This window comes from Rhineura floridana, chromosome 16, assembly GCF_030035675.1.
Source record: "Rhineura floridana isolate rRhiFlo1 chromosome 16, rRhiFlo1.hap2, whole genome shotgun sequence".
Classification (NCBI taxonomy): domain Eukaryota; kingdom Metazoa; phylum Chordata; class Lepidosauria; order Squamata; family Rhineuridae; genus Rhineura; species Rhineura floridana.
Window position 1 is genome coordinate 6,533,950 of NC_084495.1, and position 23,281 is coordinate 6,557,230.

The following is a 23,281-nucleotide window of genomic DNA, read 5'->3' on the forward strand; positions in this document are numbered from 1 at the left end:
AGCCACTCTTGTGGCTGTATAATATGTAAAATGTGAGCAGAGGGAGAGGGTGCCAAAATGGAGGGAGGAGAAAAATGTGTTTGAAAAATGCCTCTGATTTTAAAATGAAATGCTTTCTAAAGATTATGTGGAAATGGAGAAATAAATATTGCTAGGGTTTTCCAAATAACCCCTTGCCATTGCAAATCAGTGCATTTTCCTAACATTAATTTCAAAGGTGGCAAAATTCCATTCTGTTGTTTCATCAATCTGCTTGCTCCAGTAGTCTCCTTTGACACATTCAGCCCATTGCAAGATTTCCCCACCTTTTTTTTGCAGAAGGAAGGAAGGAAGAAAAGTAGCAGCACTAGCATAAGATCCAAGATAATATAGTGAACAGAGAAAAGGAAGTTGTGTCTACTTCGCTCCTGCTCTTGAGGGAGTAGAGGATCTAACCAGTGAAAAGCAGGAAAGTCAGACTCTGTGAGGAATGGGACAACTTGCTTGGCTGTGGCTTCTGCCACTTGCATCCACCATCTCTGGAAAAGGTGAGCCCTTAATCCCAATTCAGGATACAATTAGATGTGAATGTTGTTTAGATAAGATCAACAAGACTTTGTTGTTCAGGGGTTGTAAAAGGAACAATCAGGGCTGCAATATTCTATGGGTGCGATTGAAACTTTAATAGGTTTTAAACTAATTCTCTAAGAAAGGTGCCCCCAACTAACTAGGTGGCAGGTTTTGTTTTTTTTAATCTTTAATATGTAGGGATGGGTAAATCTGATGGTTTTGCTTTCTCTCAATTTCTTATTTTTTCAATCTTAAGTTTAGTTCCCTCACATTTCCACATCAGTTTGCATTTTTTAAAAAAATAAAACTCCTTATGAAAGCTCATCAAGTTAAGTGTGTATTTTTCCTAATATATTTATTTATTTATTTATTGCATTTATATACCCGGTTGTCATTTGTATGCAATTTTGCCTAATATACATATTTTTGCAAAGCAAAATAATGCAAATTTTGTATGTTATTTTCACTAATATATGTATTTTATACACGCTTTACGTCAGTATATGCATTTTTGAGGCATTACTTGGCTGAAGAACTGCATTGCAAAATTCAGAGAAGTGCAATTTCCAAAGGAAGGGTATGTTTTGGTTCACGTATCGTTTGGGACTTAGGGAGGATCACCTTTTAGTGTGAACTGGATCCAGTTTCTTCCCCATCTCTATTAATACAACAAGTATTTATGAAAGCAGCCTTGAGACATTTCCTCTTCCTTTTGGAATGCCTCTTCTTCAATGATGCCTCCTGCTAAGGTAATGGGTAGATCATCTACAAACAAGGAACACACCCTTCTTGCTTTAAAACAATTGCTTTTATCTATATGCTAGTGTAATAGTTCAATTATCAGGGAAAACATAATCAATAATGATTTCTTTATTACTAGAGCTGACACCCAATTGATCAGAATGTAGATCTTTTTAAGATCTTTGGGTGAAGGTGCCTGATGAAAACTTGCTGAAAACATTTAATACAACTGAATATATGTTTTGGTGCCCCAATCAATGTCAAGTCGTGCAAACAGCACTAGTCGGAAGAACTGCTTTAAAGAGTTACAAGTGGGGGCCAGCAACGCACACATTTGCAATGTATCTAGCCCCTTAGAGGAATTCCCTTCTTCAGGGCTCCAACCAGACATGTAGAAATAGCTATCTTATGTTGGGATAGGTTTGTTTCAGTTACAAATTGATAGTCACTTAACCATCCCATTTTGCTGTTAGCGTGAAAGATTGTGGAAAAGAAACTGTGGTGAAACTCACTGCTGCCCTGGGCTCCTACTCGGAGGAAGGGCAGGATATAAATAAATAAATAAATAAATACTATTTGCGCTGAGTAATTATTTCTCAATTTGCATCTATATAAATTAGCTTATGCAAATTTGTGTCCTCATTTGGGGAGGGCATGTCCTGTCTTTTGACTATACACAAGTAGTCGCCCTAACCTGGCTGCAGTTCATCTTTGTGCTTGAAACCTTGGTAGGTTTAGCTTTGAAGCTTGAAGAGCAGAGGAGAGACCATGGGCTCATCCACATGGGAGCATCTCCTCTCATGCACTGATTGTGCAATTGTAATAGATTTGCAAGGTCCACACTTTGTGTTCAATGGTAGCTTCAATCCATTGTTTTCCACTCACACAAGTAGGCCTTCCTCTGGGAAGTATTAGTGTTGCTGTTTCTTTGTGACCCCGCCTTCTGATGTTACATTTTTACTCCCTCTGGTGGCTCAGTTACTGGGCATGTGCAAATATTTTTGACCTGTGCAGTATTTCCATTCTCTCCTGCCCCCACTGCTTCCTGAAGTTTGGCAGTTGAAAAGAAGTGGGGTTATCCGCCCCCTCCCCTTCTTCCTTTTCCTGGCTTGCCATCACAGTTCTTGTAGTCACACAAGCAGCTCTCCCTCCCTGCCCACTTTACACTAGCCTGTTAGGAGGAGAGAATGTATTTGGGGAGTTGATGAGAAGTGGTCCCAGGCTACGGTCCCAGGCTACAGTCTGAGGGCACATGAGGCCACTACCTTGCTGAAGCTAAGCAGGTCTGTGTTTGGTCAGTGCCTGGATGGGAGACCATCTGGGAACCACATGTATGCCACTTTGAGTTTCTACGATGAAAGAAAGGTGGGGTATAAATGTAATAAATAAATAAATAAATAAGTGGGGTCACCGGCTGCCACCACCATTCCTTTTCCCTTCGCTATCTTATTACTTTATCATTTTTCTGATCTCTTCTGTTATTTCATTTATTTTATTTTTTGCTTTGCAGAGAATTATCAATACTTATTCATGAGCCTCCACTGGTATCAGTGTTTATTCTCAACCCTGTAATGATAGAAAAAACATAGAGTATTGATCACATTATCAATGAGTGTGGCCCCCTGGTGGCCATTAATGATCCAATTCCTTTCCCCTTTGCTATCATATCTTTTTTCCTGTTGGTGGTCAAACTGCTGAGTAAAAGGTAGATTTCACAGCTTACTGATTGAAGGAAATAAGATGCAGGAGATAGCTCACAGGCACCTTCTTTCTCTGCCGCCTCTTGCTTTTTCTGAGTTAATTTTTCCCCACTGGAATATATATTTTCTCAAAATATAGATATTAATATCAATATTTTTTGGATGACTTTTAAAATAAAAATCTACTTTAGATTTTTTAGGGGAAAAAATGGAAACCAGGTGCAGACAGATATTACTTCAAAATTCTCTCTGCAAAGATAGAGAATATGAGAAAGAATGATAAAATCCAATGGCAATTCCCATCGCTAGTTACAAGGAGTGAAGGCAGTTTACTTGGGGAGAAAGAGAGGAAAGAAGGGAGGGCTGTGGCAAACTCTGAAGGGGGGAGGACAGAGCAGCCGGAAGTTGCTGGATAAACCACCGGAAACAAAATGGGATTCATGGGAGAGTTAGTGGATGGAGAAAGGGGAATAGCTGAAAGTGACGATTCACCCGCCCACTAAAAACCATCAAAGCAAATTGTCTTCAAAGACATGTGGAGTGGAGTGGAGCCATATTGTTCTAAACTTTTCGTATTATCAGCAGATTGGGTTAGTACAAATTTACAGGGGGGAAAGTATGTGATAGCTTCTGTTTGTCGATAATGTCAAGTGAACTATGCGAATTAAAAAGAGATGTGAGTAGCACCAAACACACAGTTAACTACCATGTAGATGAGCCAGCCCTCTGTCTGTTGCCCTGAGCTTCTTGGGAACATTGGGAGGAATAAACATGTAATAAATGCTGTGGAAAGAGATAAGTTATAATACAGGCTTGCTAGAACAAAAGAGAGAATATTTGGAGAGACTGAAGAGGGAATGCCAAAGGTGGACATAGCTCCGCTATCAAAGATCAAATCCACACCATACATTTAAGGCTCTCTTGTGCTACTTTAACAGTTGGGACTCTTCCTGGAGAATCCTGGTGACTGTAGTTTTTTAAGGATTCTGAGATTTGTTAGGAGATCCCTCAAAGAGCTACAGTTCCCCACACCCTTGACAGTCTGTTGTTTTTCGGATTCTTTGGGGGATGCCTGGAGTGTTGGGGTGGTATGGAAGTGCTTTAAATATATGGTGTGCATGTGAATAAAACTATTTTTTGCCTGTTTAGGATAGTTTAGCATGTAGTTTTAGTGTGGTATAGTGGTTAAGGTGTTGGACTACGACCTGGGAGACCAGAGTTCACATTCCCACACAGCCATGAAGCTCACTGGGTGACCTTGGGCCAGTCACTGCCTCTCAGCCTCAGAGGAAGGCAGCGGTAAACCCCCTCTGAATACCGCTTACCATGAAAACCCTAGTAAGCCATAAGCCAGAATTGACTTGAAGGCAGTAGGATGATGATGATGATAAGTTGTTTCATAGCCTCTAATAGATGAAACACACATTTCCCCCAAAATGCAATTTGAGACAGACTTCCCTCTTACACCTGAAGTAGACAAGAATTCCTACCTTTTATGTTTTTACATGAGCTGCTAGTCTGCCTGTAGCTACTGACTGAACATAGGCAAACCTAGAGCAGAGAAATATACAGAGATGCAAAATAAATAAACACATACATACATACATAAATCAGACCATAAATAAATAAATCAGGGTAGGCAGTTCTGCTGCCCAACTAACTGAATGCTTTCATCACACCTGAAGCAAAAATGCTCCAGCACCAATGGACTGAGAGAACGCCACGTCAGAAGAGTGACTCATGAGCTCCATCATGGAGCAGGGGGGGCATCCTTTGGCACATTTGGCACTGCTGAATGTTTTTCTAGGGGATGCAGATTGACATCATAAGGAATTATGATTGCCTCTTGTTGTCAGCAGCCAGATCAGTGGTTGCATGACCCTAGAAATATTTATGGGGATTCATCTAGAGGACTGATATCAAAGAGTATGGCAATTAGCCCCTTCAGAAAAATTCACCCCCAAATTAAAAGTGCGTCATGGAATAAAAAAGAAAGATAATTTTATTCCTTTGTGGTGCAGATTTCTAGAATTTGTTAATATAATGGATCATTCATCGCCAAACCGCACCAACACCTAAACCCATCTCTGGATGAACTTTTTTTTTCTTTTGAATGCTTGACTGTATATAAGATCTTTATTGGGAATTTAATATATCACTTCAGGGTTTTAAGATTGGATTTATCTTTGCTCTGTATATGTATTTTGACTGCTGTACTAGATGAATAAAAAGGAACAGTAAGGGCAGTTCGGCAATGGAACCGACTGCCTAGGGAGGTGGTGGGATCCCCTTCGCTGGATGTCTTCAAGCAGAGGCTGGACAGCTATCTGCGGGAGATGCTCTAGCTGTGGATTTCCTGCTGTGAGCAAGGGGTTGGACTCGATGGCCTACAAGGCTCCTTCCAGCTCTATGATTCTATGATTCTATGAATGTATTATTATTGTTGTTGTTTATTTCTACCCCGCCTTTTGGCAAAAAGGCCCTCAAGGCGGCTTACAAAAGATAAACAAATATAAAAATACATCAATAAAAACAATACAATTTACAAAAATTAAATAACAATTAACATTTTAGTTACTGTAAACCGCCCAGACAGCTTCAGCTATGGGATGGTATACAAATACAATAAATAAATAAATAAATTATTAGAAAGCAGCAATGACAACTTCCAATAAAAATACAGTAACAAATCACAAAGGAAAAACCAAAAGGGTAGCAGTGAACTTTGCATTTTTGCCTCCAGCTCTAATTAGGGTGTGGTTAAGTAATTTTAGACTCTGGGCTTTATGGCCCTATGGTCAGGGGTGTGGCTGGTGAGGGAGAGTCGCCTGGGGAGAGTCTCCAGAGCCAGATAAGAGAGGTCTGGGGAGCCACATTCACCCCTGGACCTGAGATTCCCCAGCCCTGCTCTAGAAGACAATGTGCGTCCTGTTGCATTCGGGGACCCAATTAGTGAAAATAACTTACAAAGATGCATTCAATTACAAGAAATTGCTTGCAAAAAGATAGTCTGTCAAAACTACATACATAAGTGTGTTTATTAGGAGAAATTGTCATTAAAATGCTGAAGAATGTTCATGAGGATTTTTTTATTGAAAATTCCTGCAGAAATGTGCAGACCTGGATTTAAGTTTGGAAAACTGAGAGAAGCAAAATTGACAAATCCTTCCATCCCTAAATAAATGGCATGAAATTCACATCATATAGAGAGCACCCCTCTGAACATGCCAAGAGCGTTGGTGTTGCACACATGTCATCCACCTGGAATTAACAGAAGGGGGATCTGCAATGGCATACAGGACCAGTATGTTGGAAAATGGAAAAACAGATGCAAGAGAGTGGACAGAGTGTAGGAGTGCCTGGTCATAAACCTGTTTCAGTTCCCCACTTGGGAAATCATAGGGGAAACCAGAGGAGATTTGCACCTCCCTGATTCCTTTCGACATTGTCAAAAGAGAACTTCAGCTGTTCCTCTGATTATGGGCTCATCCAGGTGCCCTGTTTATTGAGCATCCATCCTGATTTGCTTGTACAATGGTTGTATGTCTTTCCATTAATAAATTATTTAGTGTATTTCCCTATCACTTTCCTAACTGCTAAGCATTCGGTTTTTAAAAAAATAAAATTTTGTTGTGCCAGAGATCTTTATTCCACTTTAATTGCACGAACCTAGATTTCCAGGAAGCGACCGAATCTCTCCTGCAAAACCTACAATAATTACAAAGAACAACCGTTTTTCTTTCTACCGCTTCTCTTCCCAGCTGTCCTGGATCTGACGGGCACCCAGGAGACTCAGGGCACCTGGAGAGCTTCGGTCACTTTGCCATGTGTGTACAAGCCATCTCCCGACTTCCAGGAGCAAAGCGTCATTTGGAGGCAGCCAGATCATAATGCTCGGTCCATCTTTCACAGGGATAAGAGCTCTGGGGATCAGACACTCTTGACATCTTACAAAAACAGACTCACGGTTCCAAAACAACCCCCGGGAGATGTCTCCCTCCAAATCGAGGAGCTCGAAATGACAGACAGCGGGCAATATACTTGTGAAGTTGCTTGGGTGGCCAAAAACAAGAGCAGGATAATAAAGGCAAGGACCATCATGCTCAGGGTCGAAAAAGGTAACCTGAATTAATATGATGAGAAGACTGCATATTTAAAACATGCAAAACATTGAAAATCAGTGCATAGTAGTATTTTCTGTTTTATTTATTTAGAGAATGTATGGTTTGCTTTTCAAACAAGGTTCTCATGTTAAGGAACAGAATTTTAAACATATAAAGATCGACAAGCACAACTTTGCTTTCGCTGTTCAGGGTTTCAATTTCATTTTTGCAAGGGGAATGGTGACAGATGGGGAAAAAAGGAGGAGATAGTTTCCCAAGCTTTTCTCCACAATGATAAGGGCTAGGAACTTGATGGCGATGCAGTTTCTTCAATTACCCTTCCTTATGTTCCCCACGCATTGTATCTGCTTGAGCTGTGCAAGCACCTAATTGCTGTAGGTGTTCGATAAATACTATTCTGTTCCCCAGTTCCAGTGACCAAGCCGGTCATTAAGCCCAGCAGCATGGGATCCATCCTGCCCAGAGGGACAAAGACCAACCTGACCTGCTTGGCCAGTGGCTCTCCACCCATCAGATACCGTTGGTTCAAAGAAGTGTTGGGAAGCAACGCGAAGCGTGTGGGCGAGGAAGCAGTGCTTGTGTTTGACAGGCTGCAGACATTGGATACAGGCAGATACTACTGCGAAGCGGAAAACCGAGCCAGCACACAAAGCGTGGAGCAAAGTGATTTTGTTCAGCTGATGGTGGAAGGTAAGGAAGCCAAATTACCTCTGCTATGGGAATCCTCAATGCGGATTCAGAGTGATTCAGTTTTAAGGAACCCAGTTTATGGGAAACATTTTTGGTAAGACTTGACATCTGTATTAAGAGCTCCAGTATCTGAAAGTCTTCCCTTAAAATGGATAGGATTTATTTATTTCATTTGACAGATTTATAAACTGTTTAACACACAAAAATGCTAAACAAGCACACAAGAATTAAAACCACAACAACCAATAAAACAATAGAAAATTCAGTTCACAAGGATCAATAAATCACATGGCTAGAATCATATGCCTGAGAAAGCCTGCGTGAACAAAAATGTCTTAGGCATGCATTGGAAGCCGAGTATTGTTGCTCATCTGATCTCAGTGGGGAGAGCATTCCAGAGGGCAGGTGCTGCACTACTAAAGGTGTAGCTCAGAGTAGACATGGAAAGCACCACAGCGGCATGTGGCACCACTAGGGGGGGCCTCTCCCAGTGACCCCAGTGAGCAAGCAGGTATAGGAGGGGTAAAGCCGCCTATCTTTGTCTGGAACAGGAAAGCCAGCTCTTTCTTCTTCCTTTTCCTCTTTTATCCTGCAAGTTTATGCAAGGGTAGTGTGTGTTTGCATACTCAGTGGCTTCTCCATTCAGTGGCAGGCACGTCTTCCAGGTATCCCCCTCTGTGTCCCCAAACCTGTTGACCTTGATAGTCCCTGACATTAAGCTGTTTGGGTATAGAGAGAGGTAGTGAGCCAAAGGGAAGAGCTTTCTCAGATGCTGATCCAACAGAGCATCCATTAGTTGGGCTGAACGTGTTCAGAGTTAGAAAAACTATTCTTAATGTTGATCCTGCGCCAAAAATCTGCAGGAATTCCAATTCTGAAATGCAGATCCCTCTTTTAGTGTTCTGTGTGGGCTCCCATTTATCATGGTATGTTAATCCATGTTCTGCTGGGCAGCCACGTGGAAGGTGCAGGATGTATACATTATGTAAATAAATAAGTACTCTGGAATACCAACAGTGCCACAGCACTGCCAATGTGCAGAGTGATAATCAGAATTTGACATGTATGTTTTTATGTTGTACATCGCCCAGAGTGGCTGGATAACCAGCCAGATGGACGACTAATAAATTCAATAAATAAATATATAAATAACTGATCCACTCTTCAGAATAGCAGAGGGAGAGAGAATGATGCCTGGTGCTTTTGCTCATAGATTTTCCACAGTCATCTACTTGGTGGCCTAGCATTGAGTTCACAGCTGTAGCTGAGGCAGGTGAGCTGTCTGCTGAATGGTGGGCCATTCAGTTTTTGCGTTTTGTGGGAGTGGGATGCAGGTCAATAGGCTGAGGCAGGAATGTCTGCCTCCCTGCTCATGTACTCTGTATCTAAAGCCCGGTTGTGGCCTGGGGCCTTTAGAAGGGTCCCTGGATGCCCCTGTTCGTGTCCACTGTGATGCCCTCATTGAAGGTGTCCTCCAGTTGCCTTCTTGATACAAGGTAATGGACAGAGCTGTTCTGTGTGTTGGGGGGGGGAGAAGTTGAGGATTCCTTTAGTTTTGTGCCTCCAAAGACTAAACTGAGTGTGTTGGCGGCAGAGCAGACATGTCGCTTCTTCAAGTGCGTATCAACTGGTGATGGAGGCTCAATGTAGAGAGCAAAGGGGCGTGTGGAAGGGGGCTGCTGGAATGTCCCCACATGCAGCACTTGTCACCCCATAGCACCTCCTATTATGTGCTTCCCCCCTCCCCCTTTTTGAGAGAAAAGTAACACGAGGGGGTGGATTGCAGGTAGATTGTAAGTCACGGAATGAGGACCCCAGCCTGACACCTGTTTAATATTGTTGCAGAAATGACAACCACAGAATGGAAGTTCAAAGCAAAAAGCACGGCTGGCCCCTTCAACCCCAAAAGGACCACCACTCTAAAAAGTGAGGAGAATTAGCATGAGCTTCCTGTTGTTTCAGACTGTTAGAGAAGAACGAATCAAACCGTCTGAAAAAAGTGGGATGTGGCCTGCCTCTTTACATTCTCTGGACCAGTTCTGCAGCTGGTGCAACAGGGAAAATCCCTTGCTCAGGGACCCTCCCATTCAGTGGTAAAACCGCTCTCCACATCTCTAATCAGAACCATGCAGCTCTTTCCTTCTCCCTGAGGGCCAAGCAGTCAGAGGTCTGCTTCTGTTTCCAAGCCGCATTCACCCTTCAAAAGCTAGGAGACCTTGCTAGAGTTGGGGTGGGCTTTTGGGTACTTCTGGGTTGACCCTTGAGCAGGATTGCTCTCTTTGCTTCAGAGGACAGCACATCACTGTGCCATTCAATGAAGCTTGCATTGCGGCAGGCACAGGAATATAGTCTTGGCTGCTCTGCATTTTTAAAAAAATAATATGAACCATTTAATGTTTTATTTCATTTAGTTAGGTCACTTTAATTTAATTTCACTTTTGCTTCATTTGCAGCTGTTTTGTTTCATCTTCATTGCTGTCTCCATCTTAGTTTCACCTTTATTTTTGTTTATAATATTCAATGAAGAGCCTTCCTGTCTTCTGTTATCTATTCTTTTGGCACTCTCCATCCAAATGTAATGAAATTTGCCAGAGTCCTATGGCTCTCCCAGTGCATCCAACTGGCCAAAGATCAGACAGAGTGGACACAGAGAGCCCGTTTTCTTTGGCAATTAAAGAAGGCCTAATGTTCTCTAAGAAACCTACTGCCTTCAGTGGAGATCCACCTTCCTGTACGTAACATTGATGCTGTTCATTTAAATGGCATCTTGACATCTTTATCACTTTGAAGGAACACACTTGCCAAGTTTCAGGCAGATTGGTAAAAGGAGCCGCATGTCACAGCAGGCAATTTAAAAAGGCACCTTTTCTATATGTTTATGGAATGATCTCCTCAGGGAGTCCCGCCTGGCGCCAGCCTTGTCGTCATTTCATCGCTAGGCAAAGATGTTTTTGTTTTCCCAGGCATTTGGGCAGCACTAGGGATATGATTTTGTGCAATTAAATCTGTTTTTAAATCTGTTTTATATTATTTTAGTATTGTATTATTTATTGTGTTTGTAAATCCCTTTAGGACTTTTTTTTTAAGTGGGAAGTGATATATTAAGTTGATAAACCGAAATCAAAGTTTCCCATTGCCTTCAATGGTATGCCAGATAAGGAACCTATGTCTTTTATAGGTCTCCAGAAAGAATCCCTCCCCTTTCCCACTGTGATTGGAGGGCTGAAGATGGAGTGGGCTGAAAATCCTATCACAGCCTTCTCCAACCTGGTGCCCTCCAGATATTTTCAGCTATAACTCCCACCTGCCATACGGTGTCATACAGTAATATCACTGGAGTGGGGGAGAGTCCAAAACATCTGAAGGGCACCAAATTGGGGAGGGCTGCCCTGTCAAACTCCTGGAGATTTCTTGCAGATGCGGATCTATTTTTGTTTGTTTGTTTGTTTATACTTCTGATTGGAAGAGAGTTGGCAAACCTTACTGTTCTGCCTCTTCCAGCGCATCTCCACTAGGGACGGAAAGTTCACTCCGTTTCTCAATTTTCCAATCTTAAATTCAATTCTCCACATTTCTGCAGCAATTTGCAATTTTTTAAATGAACAATCCTCGTGAAAATTCTCCAGCATTTTAGTGCGGATTTCTCTGAATAAACATATTTTCGTAGGCAGTTTTGACGTATACATTGTTGCAAGCAGTTTCTCGTCATTCATATATCTATTTTTTTGCACACTTTCCCCTAACATATGAACGTTTGTAAACATTGTTTGGTTGAGAAACTGCATTGCAAAACCCAGATAAGTGTGAATTTTGACGGATGGCTGAGTTTCTGTTTCTCATATTGTTTCAGAAAGTGTGCATTTGATAGATTTGGCTTCAAGTGCAAACTGAATTGAATTTCTCACCCATCCCTAGTCTCCACCTCTTTTTTCTGAAAAAGGGGCACATGGCGCCGGTCAAACCCTGCCTCTTTTTACTATAAAGCCTGGTGAGATCAGCTCGAGTGGGTTTTTTTGTTTTAAATCCCTTCAAAGAGGCAGATCAATCAACTCCTCCAGGTGCGGCCAATGGAAACGCTTTCCTGTAGGTGACTAGTGTGCTCCTCACAATCACAGTTTCCCCCTCACATTAAACAGTGTTTCCCAGGAATGCATCCACTGAGAGTGCAATGCCTCCTGTGACAATAAAATGAAGATGGCTGCATAATTTCCTCAATTTCCCCCCCAGTTTGCACATTAGCTAATGTGGGTCCCTTCAATCAGTTTTGTATACATTTCTGAAATAAATGCACATCCGTGTTTGTTTCTCTTGTGGGAGATTGGACAGGAGTGTAGCCTTCATGGTGTGGCTCCCAAGAGTTGTCCCCAATGGGCATTCCTCCCCCCTGCTCCCAGTGAGATGGAACCATTGCAAGCTCTACCTTCTTCCCCGAGTGAACAGGTTGCTAATGTTCCAGATTTGCATGGTGGTTGCAATAACGCCCCCCTCAAAAATCTTCCACTTTGTTTTGTTGGATAAGGGTGGCTTTCATATGGGAATTTAATATTGCATACAGGTTATTGAGATGTTGCAAACTGTTGGTTGGTGACAGGGATTGGGGGGGGTAATTTAGTGGATTTTCCCTAGAAAAGGAAAATCTGTGTTAAATGATGAGGAAGGATCCAGGATGGCATTTTGATGCCAATGGTGTAATGTGGACGTTGCAAAAAACTTCCATGCATGAATTGCGCTGATCCCACAATCAGCACCCTAAGCAGAAACATCCTAAATCTGGCCAGTCCGTTCCTTTGAGCCCAAAGTCGCCGCTGTAGGGCAGAAGATGAGACTGGCCCTACACTGTGAATATGCTGGGTTGGGAATAGGGGTAGTTCAAATTGTCCGTGTAGATTCTCTAGGCTTGCAGTTGCTCCGTGGGTGCAAGTTTCCTTTCTGCTGATGCAGGATCTTTACTTTGATTTTCAGATCCAGTTTCAAATTCATCATCAGCAACTCATGAAGAGAGGGCTTCAGAATGGCCAGGTAAATATTTCAGAAAGGCTGGGAAAGTGAAAGGACAAGCCGGAAGTGAAGCTGCCGCCAGCTGGCTTAGCGGGAGTTGGTAGAATGGACTGTACCATTGGGGCTGCAAGTGGGAGGTGCCACTTTGGAATGCACCCAACATTGGGGAAAACTTCCTACAAGATAAAAAGAAACCAGCGCCTGGCATATTGGGGGGAAAGGCTGTTGTCCCACCCTTTGCCTGCTGTATTGCTTTTCTCTTCCAGGAAAGCATTCAAAACGTGACAAGTGCTGTAGCCCATTCTACCACCGCACTCTTCCGGGTGGGGAAATCAGGCCCAGGCTTGATGCCGATCAGGTTCAATCCTGCACCTTTCAAACTGTACAGGTGCCTCATGCAGTTCTTGGCTGACCTTCCTCTGCCTACGCATTGGCAGCCGGTCGATATTGTTGACCCGCAGCTCTTGCATGGCCATTTCCCCCCAAACGGGCATGAGCGCAGGAGGGCTCCTTTTGGAAAGCCACGGCAATCCAGCTTCCACCACTGCTCTTTAACTTCAAGGCAGCTGCTGGGGAGGCAGCAGGCAACTGGCCGGCTGGCTGGGAAGGAAGGTCCACCTGCAGGAGATGGTTGAAAAGGGAAAGCTAGGACCCAAGGGAGGCAGAGGTACCTCCAGGAGCAGATCCAGACGTGCAGGGTCGCTTCATGATAGTCTGCCATGCCCCCTCACAGCCACGCCCCCTCGCTTGCTTGCTTGCGTGTGTGCATGCTTGCTGTCCATCGTCACTTCCACATTCCTCAGTCCTTCCTGCAGGTAATTTCTCCCACAATAGCAGATGTCCCTAGGAGCCAATCAGCGTGGAAGGGGAGTGTGTTAGCTACTGAGAAGAGTCCTTTCAGTGGCTAACTCACCGCTTTTCACTCTGATTGGGTCCAGTCGGCAGAAAAGGAGAAGGAAGCCGGTTAAAAGGTACTTTTCAGTGACTAACACATTCCTCTTTCATGCGAATTGGCTTGTAGGATGCTGGAAACATAGGGACCTGCTGGGACCCTGCTCCCAAAAACGTAAGGGGTCTAAGAAAGCCCCCTGAGACCCTGGACGACTACACCCCTGGTTACCTCCTGACTTCAGGGAGGGAGGTGGAGTTTTGGTCTTGCCTTATAAAGGCTGTTTGGAGAGCAGCTGATGGAAAGAGGGATGAACTTGGCAGCTTCTGTTTCCAAGATTTGTTGGGTGTGGGTACCTCTCTCTTGCATCCTGCTGAGGTCGTATTTATTTATTTATTAAATTTATATACCGCCCGACTAGCATAGCTCTCTGGGCGTTGAACAACAAATTAATACAAAATACAATAAAATCCAATAAAACGAACCACAAAGTACAGAGAATGGGAGATCTAAAAACAATTACAATACAATTTTAAACAGAATTAAGTTAGATTAAAAGCCCTGGAAAAGAGGAAGGTTTTAACCTGGCACCGAAAAGACAGCAGCGTCGGCGCCAGGTGTACCTCATCGGGGAGACTGTTCCACAGTTCGGGGGCCACCACCGAAAAGGCCCTAGTTCTTGTAACCACCCTCCGAGCCACCCTGTGGGACGGAGCTCGGAGGAGGGCCTTCGATGAAGAGCGCAGTGTACGGGCAGGTTCATATTGGGAGAGGCGTTCCAACAGGTATTGTGGTCCCGCGCCGTATAAGGCTTTATAGGTCAAAACCAGCACTTTGAATTTAGCCCGGAAGCAAATTGGAAGCCAGTGCAAGCGGCCCAGAACAGGTGTTATGTGTTCGGACCGCTTAGTTCTTGTTATCAGTCTGGCAGCCGCATTTTGCACTAGCTGAAGCTTCCGAACTGTCTTCAAAGGCAGCCCTACGTAGAGCGCATTGCAGTAGTCCAGTCGCGAGGTTACCAGAGCATGTACCACTGATGTAAGGTCCTCTCTGCTAAAATAGGGACGTAGCTGGGCTACCAACCAAAGATGGTAGAACGCATTCCCTGCCACCGAGGCTACTTGATCCTCTAGTGACAAGGAAGGATCTAAAAGAACTCCCAAGCTACGAACCCGCTCCTTTAGGGGGAGTGTAACCCCATCCAGGACAGGGTATATATCCACCATCTGATCAGAGAAACCCCTCACCAACAGCATCTCAGTCTTGTCAGGATTGAGTCTGAGTTTGTTAGCTCTCATCCAGTCCATTATCGAGGTCAGGCAACGGTTTAGCACATCGACAGCCTCACCTGCTGCTTGCTGTCTTTGGGTGCAATGCTCAGGGCAGAGAGGGCCCAAAGCCCTCATGTTGCCTTTGTGCCTCCTTACGTCACCAGTCTACATCACTGACTTCTCCGGCGTGCATGTGTTTATTGAGAAGTAAACCCAGTGGGTGTTAATGGGCTTACTTCTAGATAATTTAGGATCACTGTCTACTTGTCCAAAGTGCTTCATGTTGCTTCTTGTAGTTTTTTAAAAGGATTTATTCCCTAGCAGTTTCTAAAATAGATTAAAAATGTAGCTCAATGAAAGACTCACTGATAAGATATTCCTTTTTTTAAGTCAAGCTAAAAAAGCAAAGTCATGCAAAACCTCACCATCCAATCCAAGACAAAAAAAAATCACCTTAAGAGAGGTATTTTCTGTTTTTTTCACTGGGCAGCTGGTTCTGCAGAACTGGGGCCACCAGAGAAATCCCAAACCCTCCCAATCTCCCTTTTCAGAGCATGATAAGATGTTTTTGAAGAGGAGCTGATCTTGGCAGGCAGGCACCCACCCTCATGGGGAGGCACCTCTTAAGATATACAGGACCCTGGCTGCAATTATTTCATTCTTCACAATAGCCCTGCAAGGTACGCTATAGCAGTCCCATTTTCTTCAAGGGACACCAAAAGGTTGCACTGAACAGGAATTTGAATGGAGGCCTCTGACTGTGAATAGACTGTGACTAATGCCCTGATTCTCTTTAAAACAAAACAAAACAAAACTTTTTTAAGAGGCATTCTCTGTCTCTCTCACTAGACCTGTCAATCTTTGCTATGTTTCTCTAGGTCCTCGGCGGGCCACTCTGCCACTCTACGTCATTATCCTGATTGCTGTGCTCTGTGCTGTTCTGGTCCTTGTGGTTCTATCTGTTGTCTTTTGCAGAAGAAAGACAAAGACTGGTGAGTCAGGTGTTGCTCAGGAAAGAAGGGCTTCTCTGATTTGATAGAATGAAATGCCTTCTGAAGAACTGCAGGGAGGTGCTCTGCTGCACTGATTTTCAGGATTGAGGTGGGAGAGGTTTGTTCACGGGACCACCAAAAGTGCTGGTAGATCTGAGCATAATTGGGGATGCCGACCTTGAATTTAAAATCTCAAACTTGGAATGCAAAAGAGCTTTTTTTTTTAGTTCTGATTTTTTTTCCAGTTCTGAGATTTAACTTTTGTGTAAGGTTTCAAGTGTGTGTGTGTGTGCGCGCTTGTGGATGGGGCAGAAAAGCTTCTAACTATGCAACTAGACTAGACTATGCAACTATACAACTGGTCCCAGGCTATGGTCTGAAGGCACATAAAGCCAGCTCAGGTCTGGTCAGTGCCTGGATGGGAGACTGCCTGGAAACCGTATGTAACCATATGTCTTGGGTTTCATGAAAAAAGAAAGGCAGGGTATAAATAAATGACTGACTGACTGACTGACTGTCTGACTGACTGACTGACTGACTGACTGACTGACTGACTGAATGAATGAATGAATGAATGACTAGGGATGGGATCCATTCGCCATTGCTGGTTTGAAAGCAATCCATCAACCCAACAGGCTGGTATCGATTCGAGTTCTTTCTTTGTCTGCTGCTTTTACCAATCTGTTTTTCCCCCTTGGAAAAAATATTGATATTAATATCAATATTTTTAAAGAAAATATTGATCTTTTGAAAGGAAACCGATAAATTTAAGGAAATGTTGATAAAAAACAGTATTTCCTTTTATTTTCTTTTTAAAAATCTGTTTCTGAAAATAGCCGCTGAAAATCACTACATAAAAATCTATCTGCAACTATAGCGAATAAGCAAATTAATGGAAATTTTGGTACCAAAGCCAAATTCAGTGGAATTCTAGCACATACCTAAACTAGACTGACCTGTACAAAAGAAATCATAACACCAGTTTGGAAGGTACTTTCAGACATTTTCATGCAATATGTACAGTTGGAAAGAATCAAAAGGGCATCTTATGCCAGTAGGAACTACCCTGGAAATAGAAATAGCAGCTTCAGAGAGGTGGTTTTTATCAGGGCTGTGGTGGTGGGGAGAGACAGCGTTAAAATCTCCACACACCCAGTCCCGAAGCTACTCAGGCTTCCCCAGGACTTCTCTTTATGTAACAAGAAGAACTGCATTTACACAATGTTTGCTACATATAGTTTGGCCCTAAGTCTGTGAGATGCTTATGTGGGCTGAGAGAGCCACACTAGTACAGACTGAACTCTCAGTCCTTCTTTCCCATAAGAGTGGAAAGAACCAGGTTTAGGGAACATGAAATTAGGGATGGGCAAAAATTTCGATTCAGTTCACATTTCAAGCCCAATTTATCAAATCCACACTTTCTAAAACAATATGAGTACCGAAACACAACCATCCTTCGGAAGTCGCACTTATTCAAATTTTTCGATTCATCTCACCAAACAAGCAATGTTTACAAAAATGCATGTGTTAGGGGGAAATGTGCGTGAAAATGAATATATGACAAGCAAAAAAAGTATTATATGACAAGAAGTGGCTTGCAAAAATGTGTACATTAGGCAAAGCTCCCTACAGAAAATGTTTTTATTAGGAGAAATTTGCACAAAAATGCTGGATAATTTTCATGACGATTTTTGACAAAATTGCAAGTTGCTCCAGAAATGTAGAGAACTGAATTTAAGATTGGAAAAATGAGAAACTGAACCGAAATGGACAGATCATTCTATGCCTAAAATGAAATACAAGACTGCTGCCAATGATGGAATGGCATCACCCCTCCCACCAGTCCATGACTGCTTATGGGAGCTTTCATTTAAGAGCTGCACCCATGCCGTGCTGCCAAATATGGAATAATGCAGACCTTGCTCAGATCGGGGTCTCAGCTGTGCTAAGAACAGCAGAGCCTCCCCATCCTTGGCCTCCGTTGTCCAACTGTTGTTCTTTTTACATTCACAATGAATGCTGTTTGCTATTTTAAAATTATTTTACTGTTCTGGAGGAACATTCTCATAGGGATGGGTGAGAATTTTGATTCATTTTACACTTTGAAGCAGAATCTATTAAATTTGCACTTTCTGAAACACAGCCATTCTTCAAAATTCACACTTATTCGAATTGTGATGCAGATTGCCAGCTAAATAGTGTTTCCTCTAATATATGCATTTCTGTAAAGTGTGCATAAAAATGAACGTGAGTGCTAATAACAGGCAAAAATGCATTATATGACATGAAATTGCTTGCAAAAATGTGTACATTAGTCAAAACTGGCTTACAAAAATGTGTTTATTAGGAGAAATCCTCACTAAAATGGAAATTTCAATTCTCCACTAAAATGGAGAATTTTCATGAGGATTCTTTTTTTAAAAAATTGCAAATTGCTGCAAAAATGTGGAGAACTGAATTTAAGATTGGAACAAACCAAAAGAACCAGAACCGGCTGATCTTTCCATCCCTCCATTTTCACCTAAAGCTCTGCTGTTTGTTTTCTTTTTCAGATCTCACCTATGAAGTAGCCTAGTAAGTGCTCGTCTGATGCTGGGGGTTGCAGCACTGAAATGTGCTGGCCAATAGTATCTTGGAGAGATGAATGTGCAGGACTCACTGGAAAGAGCTTGAGCTATAAATGTTACAGCTCATATTTCCCGTGGTAGGCCGATGGCGAATGAGAAGCAGGACTCCTGGACAGCCAGATGCCACCAGTGCGCTCAGCAAACCTCTTGTTTTGCAAAGGACATGGCAAGATGATTTGTTCTCTAAACCACGGATGCAAATAGGTTGATCAAAATCCAAGAACACTTGAAAATGAGTGGCCAGCTGCCAGCCCATCAGGCCTTCTCCAGGGGCCTGCCAGCTCCTCTGACTCAATTTTTGGTGTTGGCATAAGCGCTGCTGCAGGAAAAAACAATGGGTGCCAAGCACCAGCAGGCGCAAAGCCATTTTCATCCTCTTCGTGGTGGAGCACAAATGTGGTGGGGATTCAGATGGCCCCTCCCCATTCATCAGATCGAACATTTGATGAGCAGCGAGGGGACCATTTGCATCCCTATTGCGGTGGTGGGCTGGGTGGAGAAGCTGAAAAAGTTTGGGAAAATATGCTTTCACATCAGTTAGTTACAGCAGGCTTCCTGTATTCAGTCTTTTCTGACTTAAAATTGCATTACAGGACTGCCTAATTGATCAGTGAAATCTAGTAAAGTCTTGAAATTATTTTAAATTTTTAATCTGAAGTAGAAAAGTACCCCATCAGCCATGCCCTTCCGCTACAGAGGCGATAGGTGTTCTCAAAGCTGTCCACTCCATCTGTTTCTCAAGGAGCGCATATCAGCATGTGCATCGCTGCTACAGTATTGGGGGTGAGCATCACTCACTGAGGACTGGTACCAAGACTTTCTCCACACTATTCAGCGGAGTCTAAAAGTGCGAAGGGCATCATTTCAAAAAAATATTATTTCAGTGTTTGGATGAATGCATCTTTTCACTAAAAGTGAAAACATGGTAGTTGGTACTTGGGCATAAAGTTGTTTTTGTGTTCAGATACTGCTGAAAAATAAGTGGAGGGCAGTTCTTGAACCAGTGGTGGCTGGTGGCTCCATGTCAGTGAGGCAGTGGGATGCTTTGCACCTTGCAAAGCTCCTTGAAAGTTTGGACTAAAGCCTGGAGTGGATTCCACTGCCCCATTGACATGAAGCCACTATCCACCACTGACTTGAACACAGATCTAGGGTGCTTCCACATGGTAGTCTATCGTGGACTTGCTGCTGCTCATGCATGCAGGTTTGGCATAGCCTCATCCACATGCCAACGCCATCCCCAACAAAATGCCATCCCATTCTTTTCCTCCCATCTAATCTGTGTTTGCTATTTCCACACTTTTTGTTGCATTTATTGGGTTTTCCATGGAAATGGTAAATACTGATGACATGGGGAATGCTGAGGATGACGTTGTGTGGATGCTGCCCAAGGCTTGCAGGCCATGTGGAAGCACCCAGAGGCTGCGTCTTTCACACATACTAGTGAGTAGGCCCCACTGAACAACAAGGCAAGAGTTACTACTTAGTAAGCATGGGCAGGACTGTGGCGTGTTGGGAGTGGAAAGTGGTTTTTGGAGAGGCATCCCTTCCCATGGCACGTGTGCACACTTTCCTCCCGCTGCCTTCCCTGGTCAAGCAGGTTTTTGAAACAATACACTAACCAGCAAACCCTGTTTGGCCAGAGCTGAAAGAGCTTTTGTGTGTCCATGGCACAAGAAGCAGCAGCCTTCTAGGGAAGAAAAACTCTCCTCTGTCTCTCGCTCTCTAACCTGTGTCCTCCTGACAGACCCCTTTTTGGGGATTATTGGAAAGCAGCCAGAGGATGGGGTGCACTCTGAGGGGAGGAGTAAATAGCAAAATGTTACTCGTTGTGCCTTTTTAAAAGCGGAAGTGTGGCTCTGAAAGCGTGTACGCTGGAAGGATGTGGATAAATTGAGCCGGGACACACAAAGTTCAGCAGAACTGAATTGAGGAAGTGCAAGCCCACCTAGGCAGCTCTGCCAAGCGCTTGGCTTTCTTTCATTATGCCTTTTTATCTTTCTGGCCGATCGTTAAGTCCCATGTCTATCAATCCACTTCTCACATTTTCCTTTCTGTTTCAGCAACAATAATGCCACAAACATCACAAATGGAGACGTCTGCCCAGCCAGCCCTGGAGGAGCCACCGGTGCATGTGAATGCGAGTACGAGGAACCCACCATCCGGATTGACAACTACACCATCGACCCTATGAAGGGCAATGAATATGTCATCATGGACACCAAGACAGACAATGAATACGAGTCCCTCGTGAGGAAGATGGAGTCTGAGTATGAAGTGGTAGATACCAAATAAGAAGCCTGCTGTTGCCACCTCCAGCGCCGGATGAGGATGGAACCCCTGTGGCTGAACTTTTCAGACGCTGATGAAGAGGACCGTGTCCTCTTTCTCTGCCCTTTCTGTGTGGGCCTGTATTAGTGTGCTTTATTTGAGCTGGAGGATTGCATTGCCCTCAACCTGGGGAGGAGCCTTAGCCGAGTGGCAGAGCTCCCGCTTTGCGTGCAAAATATCCCAAGTTCAACCCTGGCATCTCCAGCAGAAAGGATTTGGCGGCAGGGGAGAGGGAAGGCCTCTGCCTGGGCCGCTGCCATTGGAGGAGACATGCTGGGGTACAAGGACAAACCGTCCGACAATACGACTTCAAATTGTTCATTGAAGATATTTCCATCGTGTGGTCAAGAAATCTGAAGCAAAAGCGTCTTCTACCTGCCTTGCATAGAGAAAAGGGACCCTTCCAGCTTAGATTCTCCAAAGGACTCTGTAGGGACAGAAACGGTGCATGTATCCCTAGCGCTATTGGGAACTGCATATGCAAACAAGTGCTGTATGCACCATTCCAGAGCCCAGTCCACAGCCATGGCTGCACCTGGACCGTGGCAGTCAGATCCCTTGCAATCATGGCGCTTGCAGCCATGCAGGTCAATTGCCCAGGAGGACAGAGGGCTAGAGACTAGCCTGAGTCTCTCTTCCCCTTACCTGAGGAACGGCTGGTATCCAACTGAGGCTGTGGAGGTGCAGCCACAACTCTGCAGGGGTATGAGTGGGTTGGGGCCTCAGAGGACTGTGGGAAGGCAAGAGAGGCCAAAATCCTGATGTTGTTGAGCAGGGATGGGCAACATTTTTCCTGTTCAGAATCATGTTCCTCCTGGGGCAATCTGGAGCCAAATGCGGGTGGTGGGCAGAGGCAGAGGCGATGATCAGCAGAGCCAGAGACAAAAACACCAAATTCTTTTTATGCGATAAAATAGTGCCCCTTCCAATTTGCTCTGAAACTTCATTGAGGGAGGGGAGAAATACTTTAAAAAGCCAGGCAAGTGAGGTGGGTAAAGAGGGGGATGCACTGCAAGAGATTCCTAGGAGGAGCAGAGTTGGGGTGGGGAGGCTTCTTCGGAGGGGGTCAGCCATGCATGCCAAAAGGGGTTTGGTTCAGTAACTCAGCGAGTCACCAAGGGTCACAAAACCAGCTTTGATTTGCTAGTTCCCCTCAGGCACCTCGGGAGACGGCCTCTCTGCCTCACTGATACCATCTGTAATGCGGAAGATAATCAGTCTGGCCTACCGGTGCCTGTGCTGTTTTTATATTTCTGTCATTTAAAGGGGGAACTTGAGATATTTTAGTACTGCCTCCCCATCTGCAAAAAGGGGCCAGTCAACCATGTATTTCGTAATCCACACTTTCTTACACCTATTTCTGCTTCATAGGGTTGTCCCCACTCCTTGGTCTCTCCTGGCATAATCAGTGTCAGCATTTACAGGTATAATAAACATCCCCCCCCCACATGCTTGCTTTAATATCTCTCTCCGTCCCTTTGGAGTCTGGCTGACATCACTGTGTGTGGTTTGAAGACCAGCCTGTCTCACTGCTGCTGTTTCCTCTATAATGTTTGGTTCTGATTTCAGCAAGGCCCAGATGAGATCTTTGGCCAAGATGCTCTTGCTTTCTCGCTTTCCATGACCATTTATGAAGGAGACATAGGACAAAACCTGCAAAACGCACCAGTCTAGAGGGGCCCTTGGAGGCCTACACAGAGTAAGCGAAAATCCTCAGAACTGGGAATTTGCCATCCCTACTGCAGAGGCATGTTATGAAGAGCCATCATGAACTACTAGCACCATAAAGCTTGGTTTTGAGTGAGGGATATTAAAGAATGCCAACAAGAGATAAAAACCATGGGAGTGCAAGTCCAGGCGGCACCCATCTCACAGCCACCTGAGAACCTGGTAAGGCAGCTACCATTGATGTGGTAGGAAAAGTCCCTGGAAAGGGGAGGAGGGCTGTGTGCTTATTGGAAATGGACTCTGCTGACATTCAGAGACCTTTTCTTCCAGCAAATCCCTTTAAGATCCGGACAAGTATAGATACATGTAGATGAGGGAAATCCATTTGCTCAGTGGTAGAGCGCCTCCACTTTGCTCGCAGAAGGAGCCAGGTGCAATCCCTGGTGACATCTGCAGGCAGAGCTGGGGGAGACCCCAGCCTGGATCCCTGCAAAACCGCTGCCAAGTCTGTGTAGGCAATACTGACCTTGATGGACCAATGGTCTGACCTGGTACACGGCACCCTCATATGTTCATGTTTATGTATTTATTTATTTATTTATTTATTGTATTTATATACCGCCCCATAGCCGAAGCTCTCTGGGCAGTTTACAGTAACAAAAAACATTAAAACAAATATACAAATTTAAAAACACATCTTT

General features: G+C 43.9%; 1 protein-coding gene across 3 annotated transcripts; it reads left to right on the forward strand.

Moving 5' to 3' along the window:
• The first annotated feature begins 352 nt into the window (after positions 1–352).
• Positions 353–22,361, forward strand: LOC133371364 (V-set and immunoglobulin domain-containing protein 4-like). Of its 3 annotated transcripts, XM_061598713.1 has the most exons (9): positions 353–527; positions 6,752–7,108; positions 7,523–7,804; positions 9,018–9,077; positions 9,650–9,730; positions 12,767–12,823; positions 15,841–15,954; positions 18,507–18,528; positions 20,645–22,361. In XM_061598713.1, exons 1-9 carry the CDS (start codon positions 470–472, stop codon positions 20,874–20,876), a joined length of 1,263 nt encoding a protein of 420 aa, XP_061454697.1. In that variant the 5' UTR covers positions 353–469; the 3' UTR covers positions 20,877–22,361. The 3 variants fall into 3 exon arrangements, with proteins under 3 accessions (XP_061454697.1, XP_061454699.1, XP_061454700.1); XM_061598715.1 differs by lacking the exon at positions 9,018–9,077 and having other exon boundaries at positions 354–527; XM_061598716.1 differs by lacking the exons at positions 9,018–9,077; positions 9,650–9,730 and having other exon boundaries at positions 354–527.
• The last annotated feature ends 920 nt before the right edge of the window (positions 22,362–23,281 follow it).

Bases quoted from the DNA above. Each gene is read 5' to 3' on its own strand.
- LOC133371364 (XM_061598713.1), top strand. From the start codon at position 470: ATGGGACAACTTGCTTGGCTGTGGCTTCTGCCACTTGCATCCACCATC. The intron at 7,805-9,017 runs GTAAGGAAGCCA...TTTTGCTCATAG, and splicing joins TGTTCAGCTGATGGTGGAAG to ATTTTCCACAGTCATCTACT. The intron at 15,955-18,506 runs GTGAGTCAGGTG...TTTCTTTTTCAG, and splicing joins CAGAAGAAAGACAAAGACTG to ATCTCACCTATGAAGTAGCC.